Genomic DNA, 13838 nt, shown 5'->3' with positions numbered 1-13838 from the left:
TTCCACCTCAGCCTCTAAAGTAGCTGGGACCACAGGCGTGTACCACCACACCCAGCTACTGGCTTCCCTTAGGGACCTCGTAAGCTACCTCCCTTTTACACTAAGAACAGAACTCTAAATCAAGTTTTCCTACGAGGAGACTTGCTAGAGGGGAATAAGGAAGATGAAATGTGTCAGGGAAGTGTGGTGGAGATTCGCCCCTTAAGCCTGTCTCCTCTTATTCCAGGGAGAAACCTGGCCACATTTCCCAGCCTCTTTTGCAGTGGGGTACAGCCTTGCGATTATGTTCCAGCCACAGAAATGTGAGTGGGAGCAATAAGGGCTATTTCCAGGACTAACCCAAGGAGCCCTCCCACCTGAGACATTCCACCCTCCATGGACCTCATATGAAGCATAGTCCCCCAACAAGGCCAGTCCCAAGAGTCTACTACTGTGCCACTCGGTTTGATTATTTCAGTGATGGATGGGAATTTGAAGCTGTCAGAGGTGGAAAGAAGGATTTTAGGGGTGGAAATTGCAACTGCAGAGCACCTTCCAGTAGGGAAGCGGAGAGAGGCAGGTGTGAAATCATCGCTGTACTCTATTTGGGTTCCATCCAAAGAGGGTAAAGGGAACGGGCTAAGTAAGGAGGCCTCAGGGGCCGTGTTTGGCAGGAGCAGGGAGAACCTCTGCTGGCTGGTGGTGTTGGCTTTATCTCACACGCCAGGTGCCCTGTGATGGTTGGTTGTGGGAATAGCAACGGGTTCCCCTGGTTCTCGGGAGTTCCTGGCAAGCATGGGCCTGTCATGGCGAACTGACAGGAGAGAAGATCCTCCCACAGTACATTTGCTCTGACTTTTCACTTGTCATTAGCTGTATTGAAATAGCCAGAGATTTACAATGATCTGTTCCAATTGTTATGTTTAGTTACTGAAACAGAGGTACCAGGAAGTACATGTGATAAAAACTGGATATAGGTTTTCCACAGAAACAACTTAATAGGATTATGATTCTAGCCAAGGTCTGATCACTATGATAAAAATGGTCAGAAATTGCCTAGTACTCAGTGTGTCAGTGATCAAAGATATTTGTACCCTGCGCAGAGTAAAGCTTTCCAAGGTGTCTATAAATCAGTCAAGCAGGACAATACGGGAATCAATCATATGAGATCTCTAAAAATTTTATGTAAGAGGTTCTCTTGGGGTTGTGAGTCAGAGATCCTCTCTGGCTGAGGGCAGCCACCCAGAAACTCCAGTCTGTCGGGATGTAAACAGCCAGGGCATCCTAAGTGGGAATCATCTAGGTCACATGTATTGAGCCATGTCTGTTTGAATTCTGGGTCTTTGTGAAACATTCCACCCTAATCAAAGGGCTTTAGAACACTGGTCCCCCAGTGGTCAGATAGGCCCCTTGGCACACATGACATTCTCTTAATGTTCTTTGGGGCTGATGTGGGGAGTGGCTGAGCCTGGACCTCATCATGAGTCAGACCCTGAATCACAAGAGGCCTAAGACCATTTTAAAACTCCCCCAACCCCAGCCTCCCCATGCAACACTGTATTCATAAAAGTGAAAAAAAAAAAGCAGGACGCTTGTAAAGAAAATGATATCAGCTTGGAAAACAGAGACAGGTGGCTTCTTCATTCTGTCTGTTGAGAATATTCCTTTTTCCCCAAACTCCGATGGAACAGCAGTGGGCTCTATGCTGCTTGCCCTGGTACAAATGGATTTTGCTCTGAAGGGGGATTAGGAAAAGCATGTCTAGCATTCTTCAGGTAAGAACATCCTATGGCTTACCTACAACAAAGTTATACCACAGCAATACCAAAACTGCAACACTGCTTCGACCCAGCTTCTCATGTGGGTGCAAAGCTTCTTAAAAGAATATGAAAATCATTATTCAGACTGGGCATGATGGCTCATGTTTGCAATCCTAGCACTCCGGGAGGCCAAGGCAGGAGGATCCCTTGAGCTCAGGAGTTCGAGACCAGCCTGGGCAACATAGTGAGACCTTGTCTCTACAAAAAATTTTAAAAATTAGCTGGGCAGGTGACACATGCCTGTGGTCCCAGCTACACAGAATGCTGAGGCAGGAGAATCGCTTGAGCCCAGGAGTTCAAGACTGCAATGAGCCACGTTCATACCACTGCACTCCAGCCTGGGTAAAAGAGCAAGATCCCGTCTCTTAATAGATAAATAATCATTATTCAGGTTCACCATATGGACTCCCCCAGTCCCTCCAGAGCATATTAATAAACAATGGTGTATAATATTTGAGAACGTGAATAGTAAATTCTCTGAGAAGGCACAAGCCCAGAGCTCTGGGTCTGTAGTTAAAGTTCTGCCCAAATGATGGTACCATGTGCACATATATACATAGATAATTTTTTACTTTATAAAGTGGTTTTGCATTCAGACCTTGATTTCTCTTAGACCTTTCCTAAAAGACATGCCAGTGGGCTCATGTGCTATGCTTGGCTAGAAGGCAGCTCATTTAAAAACTGCTCAGTCAGGCAAGGGAAGCTCTGCTGCAGGTCCAGGAGGCCCCCAAGCCAAAACTAGCAGAAGGAGATGGGGCCCATTTTCATGGGGCTGGTGGAGGTTGAAATGGAATCAGTCGTTTTCCCTGTCATTTCCTTGGAGAAAGGGCATTCCTACCAGGAGGCCATCAGATCTGGGAGGGCTGAACTAAATGGTCCAAGGAAACTTAAAAGTTCTAGCCGCTCATTTACAAGTGGGGAAAGTGAGGCCTGGGAAGCTGGTGATCATCCCCAACTCCCTCTCCTTCCCCTGATGCAGGGGCAGACAAATTCTCCTCTGGCTGTGATAGAGTAAAACCCACAGCTGTCACCAGTGTTGGGGCTGGGAAATCACCACCAAGGAAATGCCTCTGAAGTGCTGCAGGTGGCTCCAGAGTTCCAGTGGCCTGCAGGAAGGATAGGCCCGAGCAGGTGCATGAAATGGGAGGATGCATGTGATCAGAGGTGGCATGTGTGGGCATGTCATTCACATGCAGTTTGCCTTAGTTCCTGTACTCCTGTGCTGTCTGTCCTCAGAAGTCCACACTGGCCTTTTCTGTGCAACTAGCAGTTGAAAATAGAGGGAAGAAGGAAGTGGAATGCCCAGTGATCAAAGGAAAAGGGAAATCAAGTTCACCAACCCAGATTCCCAATGACTTTTGATCCCATGGGATGCCATGTTCCTCTGTCTACTTTAGCACAAACTATGGCCACCCTCAGAATGCACTTTTCTTTAGTATTCCTTTTTATTCACCCCAAAAGCTTCTTGTCTTTAGCTTCATGTCCCAACCCTCTTCCAGGATGATAGAAGAGCTAGGCAAAGAGACTTTTTAGGTGGGTGGGGGTGGTTGTAGGACAGGGGCATTTTGCGGCCAGAGACATCAGAAACCATCCTGCTGAGATTGGCTACCCCACCTCACAGAGAGTAACCCAGGCTAGGTAAGACAGTGCATGTACATTGAACCAGAGACTCCAGGCCATCCCCCAACTCAAGGTGGCTTCCGGCCTGAGGTGGGGTCCATTCGCGTGAGGAATGCACAGCAGGGGACATGGGCTGCGTGCTCAGAGGAGAAGCTGACTGTCCCTGGAGGGCGTCCTCCGAGTCCGTATGTGAGTCCTGCTGCAGAAGGAGCTGCTGCTTCTGATGTGTGCCTCATGCTTCAGCCGTAGCAGGCCATGGTACTGAGAGGAGGACCTCCAACTTTCCTTCTCTTGTAAGAGGGAGGCCTTGTGGCTCTGAAACCTGTTCTGAGCCCCTCATCTCAGTGGCCAAGGCCCCCCAGGCCTGAAGCTGTGGTGCCCAGCATGTGGGACCTGGCATTGTGACCTCAGCTGTTCCGTACACAAAGGGGTGGTCTCCCTGCCCATACCTGGAAGTTGCATAGGACAGTGGCCTGGTCCTGGGGGCTGCTGTGGGGTGTTGAAGAACACCCTGGCCTCCTCCATCATGTCGGCCAAGAGGGCAGAATTGAAGAAAACAAATCTGGTAAAAGAGAGGCATTGCTGGACAGGTTGGGGCCTGAGTGCCTACTGAATGGAGATGGTGGCAGGGGTAGGGGACACAGAGAACACTCCCATGAACCTCTGGTTTTTCTTTCTCTTTTCTGAGCATAAAGCAGCCTCTCAGCCTGAAAGAGGTGTGAGAGTGATCCCTGGGCTTGGGGTGGGAAGAAAGAGGCCTCTGCTGCCTCCCTCTGAGAATGAGGTGCACTGCTGAGGGAGCACTCCTCCCTCCAAGACCACTCATGGTTCCACGACCCATACCAGACCTGCCAGCATCTAACCAGCAGGTTTAAGGCTCAAAATAACATTATTGGATAAATATCATTATCACCACGATTTTACAGATGAGGAAATGGGGGCTCAGAAAGGCTAAGGCAACTCACCCAAATTGACCAAGCTAGTAGAGAGGACAGCTGCGATTAGAGCCCAAATCTGCCTATGGCCAAAGCCCTTGCCTTGGAAACACTTCCGGGCTTGCTTCTAGTTATCTTAAAGTGCTTTCTCCACACTGGCCCCTCCAGCAGGGAGAGGGCTGCCTGCTGAATGGGCGGGCACACGCCTGCAGGAAGAGGACAGCACGCCGAGATTTGAGTTGCCAAGAATCAGATCCGGGTGCTGTGGGGTCTGCAAGCCTGAGCCCGTCAGCTGGGCAGGCAGGGTTACATGGGGGTGGCAGGGGGGCAGGGTCCCCTTGCACGGACCAGATGTTCTCCTCCTCAATCCTGATGGCTGTTGGCCTGAATCTCAGCCTCCTTCTTCTGCAGAGCAAGAACTACAAGGCAGTTTGCCTGGAATTGAAGCAAGAGACGACCAAGGTAAGAAGCTGTTTTGAGGCTATGCCAGCAGCCAGGCCTGAGATCGGGGGGAATGTGACCTGGAGTCAGGGGTCGTTCGCTGATCCTAGGGGCCAAGACCTGTCCCAGGTGCTGGGGGATGCACTGAGGGTTCTTGCTCTCATAGAACTTCACACTGTAACTGATCAGATACATACATGAACAAGGACTGATTCAGTAGTGTTACCTGCTCTGCTGGGAATCAAGACAGGGAGACATGGCTGGGTGGCTGCTGTAGAGTGGGTGGTGGAAAAAGGCCTTCCTTTGAGCTGCTGAGAGTTGACAGACAAGGTGCTGGCCTTGCACAGGTGGAGAAGGGGCCTTCTAGGCAGAGGAGGCAGCATGCACTGAGGCCCGAGGTGGGAATGAGCTTGGCTGTCCAAGGGACAAAAGGAGCTGAAAGAGGGAGGGGCCTGCACATGTGGGGCCACCAGCTTTCCCCCTGCCCTAGCCCTAAGGGAGGAACAGAAGCACAGGGGGATCTCTCCTGCCTCTGCACTTCCACCCTGCATCTGCAATTCTCAACAGTCTCTGTTCCTATTTCAATCCACAGACGTTGGATTACAAAGCAGTCAAACAAGAAGGGCCATTTACCAAAGCAGGAGTGACGCGGGACCTAAAGGTGAGTGAACTTGGAGGCATGTCTATTCCGAATCCCTGGAGAGTAAGTTCTCCCCAAATCCTCCGTGCCTGTTTCTTAAATACAAGAATATCCTCTTACATAGGCACAGTACAATTATCAAAACCCGGAAGTTAAAATTCAGAAGTTAACACAGAGACAACACTCATCTATAGGCCTTGTTCTAATTTCACCAATTGTCCCACACATGTATTTCGTAACAACGGAAAGGAGCATTTTCTGGTCCAGGGTCTGATCCAGGATTACATGTTGCCTCTAATTGCCGTGTGTCTTTTCTATAATCTGGAACAGAACAGTTCTTTGTCTTTGGGGACACTGACAGTGACATTAATTTATTTTAATATTATTTTCTAAGACAGGGTCTCCCTCTGTCTCCCAGGCTGGAGTCCAGTGATGCAAGCTTGGCTCACTGCAACCTCTGCCTCCCAGGTTCAAACCATTCTCCAGCCTCAGCCTCCTGAGTACCTGGGACTATAGGCACGTGCCACCACACCCGGCTAATTTTTGTATTTTTAGTAGAGATGAGGTTTCACCATGTTGGTGTCGAACTCCTGACCTCAGATGATCCGCCCACCTCAGCCCCCTGAAGTGTTGGGATTACAGGCGTGAGCCACCACGCCTGGCCTGGGGACATTGACATTTGTACAAATTACAGATCACTTATGCTGTGGGATAACCCGCCGTTAGGCTTTGTCTGCTGGATTCCTCATATAAGGCTCAGGCTGTGCATTTTTTTGGCAGAGACACATGAGCCCTGTAGGTCTCACTATCTTATAGTCTTTTTAAAACATTAATTAATTTTGAGATGGGAGGGTCTCACTATGTTGCCCAGGCTGGTCTCAAACTCCTGGTTCAAGCAATGCTCCCGCCTTGGCCTCCCAGAATGCTGGGATCACAGGTGTGAGCCTGTGTGCCTGGTCTCTCCCATTGCCTCACAACATCCTTCTTTCCTCCCTATTGGAAGTTTTTCTCTGAAAATGCCCCAGGATCTTTTCTTTCCTCCTGTTGCCATTTTCCCCTCCATCCTAGATGCTTCTTTCCTCCTCTTCATTTTATTTCCTCAGAATGAACTCAGGGAAGTGAGAGAAGAGCTCAAGGAGAAAATGGAGGAGATAAAACAGGTGACAAGATGAGGCCTTCCATGTGGAGGAAAAGTGTAGCTTCGGGAAAAGTGCAGCGCTTACCTTTGAATAGCGAAGGAAAGCAGGAATTGCATGGAAAAATGTAATTCGGTCCTGACCCCCAGAGCGCTTCAGTGTTAGGTTACTTACTTCTTACTTGTTAGATGTGTAAACCCAATTTTTGAGTGACTGAGGACTCCCTAAAGTGTCTCTTTGATAAGGGTGGGTGATGTCACGTTAGTGTGAAGCCGAGTGAGTGGGGCTGATTTGGAATTTAAATTTAGGGGCAGCCAGGGACCAACCCCATCTTCGTTATGCACCTTCCCTGAGCAAGCTGCAGAGCAGGAAGCCTCTCATTTCTGTGATACAACCAACCACCTGTAGCATCCTTAGGAAAACAGGTGAATAATCAAGCAAGAAAGTGTAATTGAAGCTGTGGTCTTCACCCAACATGCAGCTTTGCAGTAGCCAGATCTAAGCCGTGCCAAGGCTGATGGCAGTGGTGGCTTGATGGTGCTCGCACCCTAGTTCTCTCACAGATTCATTGAAAGGAAAGTGGCTCTAACCATTATTAGTCCGTGCCCGAGGAGCAGCTGCTGCCGTTTGCTTAAAATGCCCTGAAGACACCGCAACTAACGTCAATAATATGCTTTGTGCTTTGTCAAGCCATGCCTTTTTTCCTCGCCAGATAAAGGACATAATGGACAAAGATTTTGATAAACTTCACGAATTCGTGGAAATTATGAAGGTAAGCATTACTGAGTGCCTTCCATGGACCAGTACCATACTGGAAACTGTGGAAGAGACACCAGACCTTGCCCTCCAGGAGCATATTTGCTAGTAGTCCCGAATTCCATCCCAAGAGAGAATTGCAAGCCAATTAATTGGTTGTTTGCTAGTTAAAGGCTTAAGAGACGTGAGCAATGAATATGGGTTGGAGTAAGCAGCAAAGTCCTTACAGAGAAAGTGAGTCTCAAGTTGAGCCTTGCACACTGCATTGGAAGCTTAATGCAAACCTTGTTGAGAGCCCAATGAGATTCTATTTTAACTCGAAAAATTACTAAGATGATCTAGATTCTAGAGCAGTGATTGACAAAATGTGGTATGTTTCAGAATTGCCTGGAACACTAATAAAACAGGGCCTGGCCTCATGTTCAGGAGGTCCTGGGTCCTTGTATCTTAGACAAGTTCCCAGGGGAAAGCTTGAGTAGCACTGATGTGGAAGCATAAACAGGCAAAAGCTAATACGTACCCATTTTTCAAGAGTTGTAAGCAGACACTAGCCTTACCAGATATTGAAATTCATGATAAAAACAAAGTTATTAAATCAGCCCAAGGATAATCAAACACGTGAATGAAATGGGATAGATAACACCTCAACAGTCTCTCTGCCTGGGATGTAATGAGAATCACTTGTGAGGATTTTAAAACTCCTTTTACTCAGACCGTTACACAGAGGAACTGAATAAAAATCTCCAGGGTGGGCTGGAGGTGCTTAAAACTCTGTTTCATTTGGATGCTTGCCGGTGGATGAGAACCAGTCCTAAACACGTTAGCAGCAGTTAGCTTCACGTTAACCACAGCTGCACGGTAGAATCACCTGGGAAGCCTTGCCCTACACCCTCCGCATGTCCAGGCTGCACCTCATAACGATTAAGTCAGAAGCTCTTGGAATGAGGTCCAGGCACCAGTGGTTTTTAGTTGCCCGGGTGATTCCAGTGTATACTCGAGGTTGAGAACCACAGTGCTATAGAATTTACAATATGATAAAGGTGATTTTTTTCGATGTCAGTGAGAAGGAAAGGATTTGGTATTAATATTAAAAGCAGTGTTTGATTATATGAGGAAAAAATCCAGTTACCACTGTAAAGTGAAATAGCCTATGAAGTGATTTTAAATAATAAAAACCAATAAGAAATTTTAAGTAAATATGTAAATGGAAGTTCTAAATGTAAATACAATGGAAGAAATTACAAAGGAAATATTGATATATTTGAGTATGTAAGATTTTCGGGTTTTCTTGAGACAGAGTCTTGCTCTGTTTCCCGGGCTTGAGTGCAGTGGCACAATCTTGGCTCACTGCAACCTCCGCCTCCTGTGTTCAAGTGATTCTCCTGCCTCAGCCTCCTGAGTAGCTGGGATTACAGGCATGCACCACCACATCCAGCTAATTTTTTTGTATTTTTAGTAGAGATGCACTTTTGTCATTTTGGCCAGGATGGTCTTGATCTCTTGACCTTGTGATCCACCCTCCTTGACTCCCAAAGTGCTGGGATTATACGTGTGAGCCATCATGCCCTGCCTTATGTAAGATTTTTAAAAAGAATTATGACAGAAAAATCGCTTACATTTACAGAATTAAAAAACAGTTTGGGGGAACATTTTTCCACAAATATAAGCACAGGGAAAGGGTTTTTATCCATAACATATAAAGTTCACATAAACCAATAAGAACTAAGTAGGAAAATAGACAAGCCTGTGAACAGACAATCCACAGAAGAGAATATAACTGAAAAGCAATAGACATATTTTAAAAAGGTCTGACCTCATGAATAATTAAATACATGCAAATGAACAATCAATTATTGTTTCAAACAAAATTTTAATTTGTGACAATTATAGTACAAGGCATAAATGCTCTTATACTGTTAGAGTGCAAATTTCTACAAAACTGGAACATTATTAGACAATAGATATACAAAATCAACCTCTTGATTTATCAATTCCACTTCTCAGAATTTAACCTATGAGAATAATCAGAAACACCATCATGGGTATACATAAAAAGATGTTCATCACAGGATTATTTATAGTAAAAAATTGGAAACCTCAATTTTCAACAGTAAGGGAATAGCCAAATAAATTATGAAATATTCGGCCAGGTGCACTGGTTCATGCCTATAATCCCAGCACTTTGGGAGGCCAAAGCAGGTAGATCACCTGAGGTCAGGAGTTCAAGATCAGCCTGGCCAACATGGTGAAACCCCATTTGTATTAAAAATACAAAAATTAGCTGGGTGTGATGGCCGGTGCCTGTAATCCCAGCTACTTAGGAAGCTGAGGCAGCAGAATTGCTTCAACCTGAGAGGTAGAGGTTGCAGTGAGCCAAGATGGCACCACTGCACTCCAGCCTGGGTGACAATGAGACTCTATCTCAAAAAAAAAAAGGAATATTCATATAATAAAAGTTAGGAACTATTAAAGATAATGTTTAGAAAGAATGTTTATAACAAGAACTAAAAAAGCAAGATACAAGTAATATACATAGGCTGATCTCAGCTAGGTTTAAAAGAAAAACAAATATACAGAAAAAAGACTGGAAAGAAATGTACCAAAGGTGTTCATAGCAGTTATTTCTGGATCAGAATATACTTTTATATCCCTCTGTATTGTCTAAATTTTTTACAAAGGGAATGCATTAATTATTTCTCTATTAAAATCCAAACAAAATAAGTGTTTTGTTGGTGGGGAGGCTGGTATGGAAAGGCACGAAGGAGGCGATTTCAGGTGGGGGAACAGCTTGAGCAGGGCAGGAGGCAGGAGGAGCGCATTGCAATGGGCAGCAGGGAGATCAGTCATGAAGTGGGACCACTGGGGGAAACAGTGAGGAAGAAAAAAATGAATGGGCACAAAGGCTGTAGTAATGAAGGACATGCATTTGAAAGACATGCAGACAAGCTAGGACTTGGTTCTGTGAGCATCACGCGGCCTCTGGAGATTCTTGATTAAAGAACATGCTGGGAGCAGCACTTCAGAAAGCTTAGCCCAGCAGGTGTTTGTTTGCAAGGCAGCCTGGGTGGGGCCCTGGGAGCAGGTGGAGATGTCTGGCAGCAAGAACCCCAGAGCAGGAGCAGGTGTAGAGAAAGAAGAAAAAGAGTGAATCTGAAAGATACAGGGAATGAAAAAATAACCGTTCTTGTTGACTAGAGACTGAAGTCTCCAGATGCAGGCGTCCGCGATGACATCAAATTTTAATCTGGATGATTAGAAGAAAGTGGTGACAATGACAAAGACAGTGGGGCAGATAGAGCTAGCTTGGGAAAACGAAATCAGTTTGGAACATGATGATTTTGAAGGGGTACATGTTGGCGAAACGTGTAAGAATATGGGACATTTCGACTCTGATGTTTTGGACCTATGACATTGAGCTCAAGGATATTTTGACTCTATCAATACAAATATTTTATTCAAATTTGTACTAACATTTAAAAATGCTTTTCAAGAAGATATTTTATGAAATCATCTCTATGTAGACAGTGTAATTTCTTGATCAGTTTTCTACAGTAGATCAATTAAACTGTTACCAAACCTTTCATTTTTAATGAAAATTATTTTATTGGAACAAATTGTTTTTATTTCTATTTTATAAAAACCCAAACCTGTTTTTGTCTGTAACAAATATTGTCAATTATAGCTTCTGTCATCGTAGAATTTCTCTCCTGTCCACTATTTCCATTCAATTTACCCAGGTCAAATTTTATAGATCAAAACTTTGTCCAGATTTTATTATTCTCTCTGTTCTGAGTGAGTAATACATGTGATGTGCATATGCTATCAGTTTTGCTTGTTACTGACCATCTTTGCCAGGAATTAGGTAAAACATGAAGCAAACACAAATACACAGGCTCTGGTGCATGGCAAGGGTCAGAACATTGCAGTTGAAGTGTCTTTGGGGGTCACAAGATTGGTCTTCTTGGTTCCATCATTTTATAGGCATCAAACCAAGGTGAGCACTGGTTTTATCCAAAGTGTGACATCAGGTAAAACAGGGGCTGGTCTCTGGCTCACCTAGAGACTTCAGAAAAGTCCCCTAATGTCTCTGCCTGTGCCTTAGTCTCATCGGGGAATGGGGAGAAGAAGGGGAGAAGCTGTCCATGTCATGGACACTCCAAAAGCCACCTCACCCAAGTCTAGTGAGGATTCCTGAGGAAGAGGCAGACTGGTTTGCAGAGAGGCGGGAGGAAGGCATTTCCAAAGCTCTTCAAAATGAAGATGCTAGTTCCGAATTCTCTCTTGAAGGAAATGCAGAAAGATATGGATGAGAAGATGGACATTTTAATAATTACACAGAAGAACCATAAGCTGTAAGTCTCTCCTCATCCCTAAGGTGTCTCCTCCCTTCCCTTTGCTGGATGGCTTTGGGGTTTGGAGGATACCCAGACTCTTGAAGTTGTTTTGGCTCCTACTGCCCCCAGGAGTCAGGGCCTTCCGTGGTGACCCGTGTACTGGTTATTTCCTTGTCATGTTGGAAAATGTCTCCCCAACTTTCTGCCCTCCCCGGCCCTTCTCCCCACGTCCCCTTAGAAGAGGACCAAAAGAGCAGCAGGACCTGAGGCTGATGGGAAAGACTCACGGAGACCCACAGCTCAGGCTCCAGAAAATGGACGGAGCCGGTGGAGCCAACAGAGCACCCTTTGCTCTTCACAAGAAGACGATGGCACCTCAGAAAGCAAAACAGGACTCCCTGGATCCCCTGCATCAGTGCAGGACCTGCTGTGTAAGTGAGGCCCTGCCCAAGCCCAGCACTGGGGCCAGACCCCTGGCTCCTTCTCCCCGGTGAATTCCGGGAGCTTGTGCCATATCGTAGTGAAGGGACAGGTGCGCCCCCTGCTGACCTCTGGATGCCACCCGAGCCTGGACCCTCCCTGACCTCCCTTGCCTTCTAGGCCTGTGGAGTCTCCTTAACTGTGACCATGCAGGACTTGACCCTGGAGGCGCCTGCCCCCCAGCTCCACCCTCTTATTCTGTCCTTCCCTGTAACAAGGTCAGATGGTGCCTAGCAGGCTGCCCTTGACCAGGGGAAATTGATCTTCCTTGTGCCGTTTCTGTCCTCTGCAGGAAAATGTTTGTTGTGTGTCCTAAAGAACAACTACAATCAGGGGTAGGTAGCTCCATAAAGGTGTGCCTTGTCTCAGTCAGGCGCCTTGTCCCCAAGGGCATGTGCTCCTGCCGCATTCACATCACACCTCTCCTGAGGTTGTGCAGGGAGTAGGGGCTGTTAGCAGACACTGCCACCCAGCACAGCCACTCGGTCATAGAGGATGTGGCACTAGGAAGGAGGATTTGGGTTGCCCAGCCTAGAGGCAGCTGCCCGGGGCTCCCACGATGGGGAGGGTGCACCACCAGTGGCAGAACTGACCTTACCTCAGGTCCTGCCCTTTCTCCCCATCCAGCGGGAAATACTCACACCAGGTCTGGGCACCCTTTTCACCCTTGGCTTGTGGAGCTGCCTTCTGATTTATCTGTTCCTCAGACCTGCTGACATCGAATATGTGCTTCCAACCTAGTGCAGCCGCAGAGGCGCTCAGCAGTTCCGGTTCCTCACCTCCCCCTCATTGAGCTGCACAGTCAGGGCTTTTGTCCTCTGAAATACCACCCCTACCCCAGGCCTCCATTGGAGATTAAAAACCTTCACTGAAAGCCAAAGGGGATGTCATAATTTTGAGTACCAGTCTAAAACTTGAGTTTATGGAGGTCACTTCTTTTTGGTTCTATATCAGTGTATTTCAGACTCCAGCCCCTCCCCCTGCTTCCTGATGGACTGGTGGGAAATTCCATCTTAGTCATCTTAGGGTCCTCCCAAACACCACCTCCCTCCATTCCACCTGGGTCTGCAAAGGTCCCAGGTCCGATCATGGGGAGGGCCCTTGATGACAGCAGACATCAGTCTGTATGGTCTCAGGAGAGACCTTGCTGCCTGGCCCAGCTGCTCCCTCCATGTAATCAGCTCGCACCTGTGCATGGGGCCCAGGTGTCTTGGGTGACACAGGGAACCCCTGGGCTTCGAGTCCTGCCTGCCTCCCTCCCCTGAGGTCTTGTCACCAAGCAGGACTCAGGCCCTGCTGCTCATAGGAACTGGGTGGCTTTCTTGGGTTATGGGGATCCATCCTTCTCACCCCCTTGAAGGTTTCCTCTCCCTCCCTCCACCCCCAAAGGGAACATTCCTTCAGAGGCCTCAGGTTTTTACAAAGGTGGAGAGGAGCCAGTGACCACCCAACCTCCTGTGGGCCATGCTGTGCCTGCCCCAAAGTCCCCGACTCAGGGAAGGTGAAGCTTGACTGCCAGCTTGAAATGACAGTAAAGAAGATACAGAGCAGTGTTCCATAAACTGTCCTGCCCTGGCTTCAATTTGAAGGAGGAGGAATCATGCGAGTTTATATTTTATTTCACACCAGTTCCTACTTGTTTCATCTCTTTGCTAAGCTGGCTGCGTCTACAGTCTAATAAATAATTGGCCAAGTTC

General features: G+C 47.0%; 1 protein-coding gene across 11 annotated transcripts in view; it reads left to right on the top strand.

Annotated features, from left to right (window-relative positions):
* TEX35 (testis expressed 35) overlaps positions 1–13838 on the top strand; it is a 27259-nt gene extending 13421 nt beyond the window's left edge. For 2 of the 11 annotated variants that reach the window (XM_035280177.3, XM_035280174.3), the window contains 8 exons: positions 227–302; positions 4766–4816; positions 5388–5456; positions 6539–6595; positions 7284–7343; positions 11615–11679; positions 11900–12092; positions 13502–13838. In XM_035280177.3, coding sequence (XP_035136068.1) covers positions 227–302; positions 4766–4816; positions 5388–5456; positions 6539–6595; positions 7284–7343; positions 11615–11679; positions 11900–12092; positions 13502–13702 — 772 coding nt within the window. In that variant the 3' untranslated portion in view covers positions 13703–13838. Of the gene's footprint in view, positions 1–226; positions 303–3870; positions 3985–4765; positions 4817–5387; positions 5457–6538; positions 6596–7283; positions 7344–11614; positions 11680–11899; positions 12097–12433; positions 12477–12768 lie in introns of those variants that run through there. The other 9 variants (XM_078356240.1, XM_078356242.1, XM_078356239.1 and 6 more) reach the window with 9 other exon arrangements.

The sequence above is a fragment of the Callithrix jacchus genome, chromosome 18, assembly GCF_049354715.1.
Source record: "Callithrix jacchus isolate 240 chromosome 18, calJac240_pri, whole genome shotgun sequence".
NCBI classification, from domain to species: domain Eukaryota; kingdom Metazoa; phylum Chordata; class Mammalia; order Primates; family Cebidae; genus Callithrix; species Callithrix jacchus.
The sequence above is the reverse complement of the archived record's forward strand: the minus strand, read 5'-3'. Positions and strand labels throughout refer to the sequence as shown.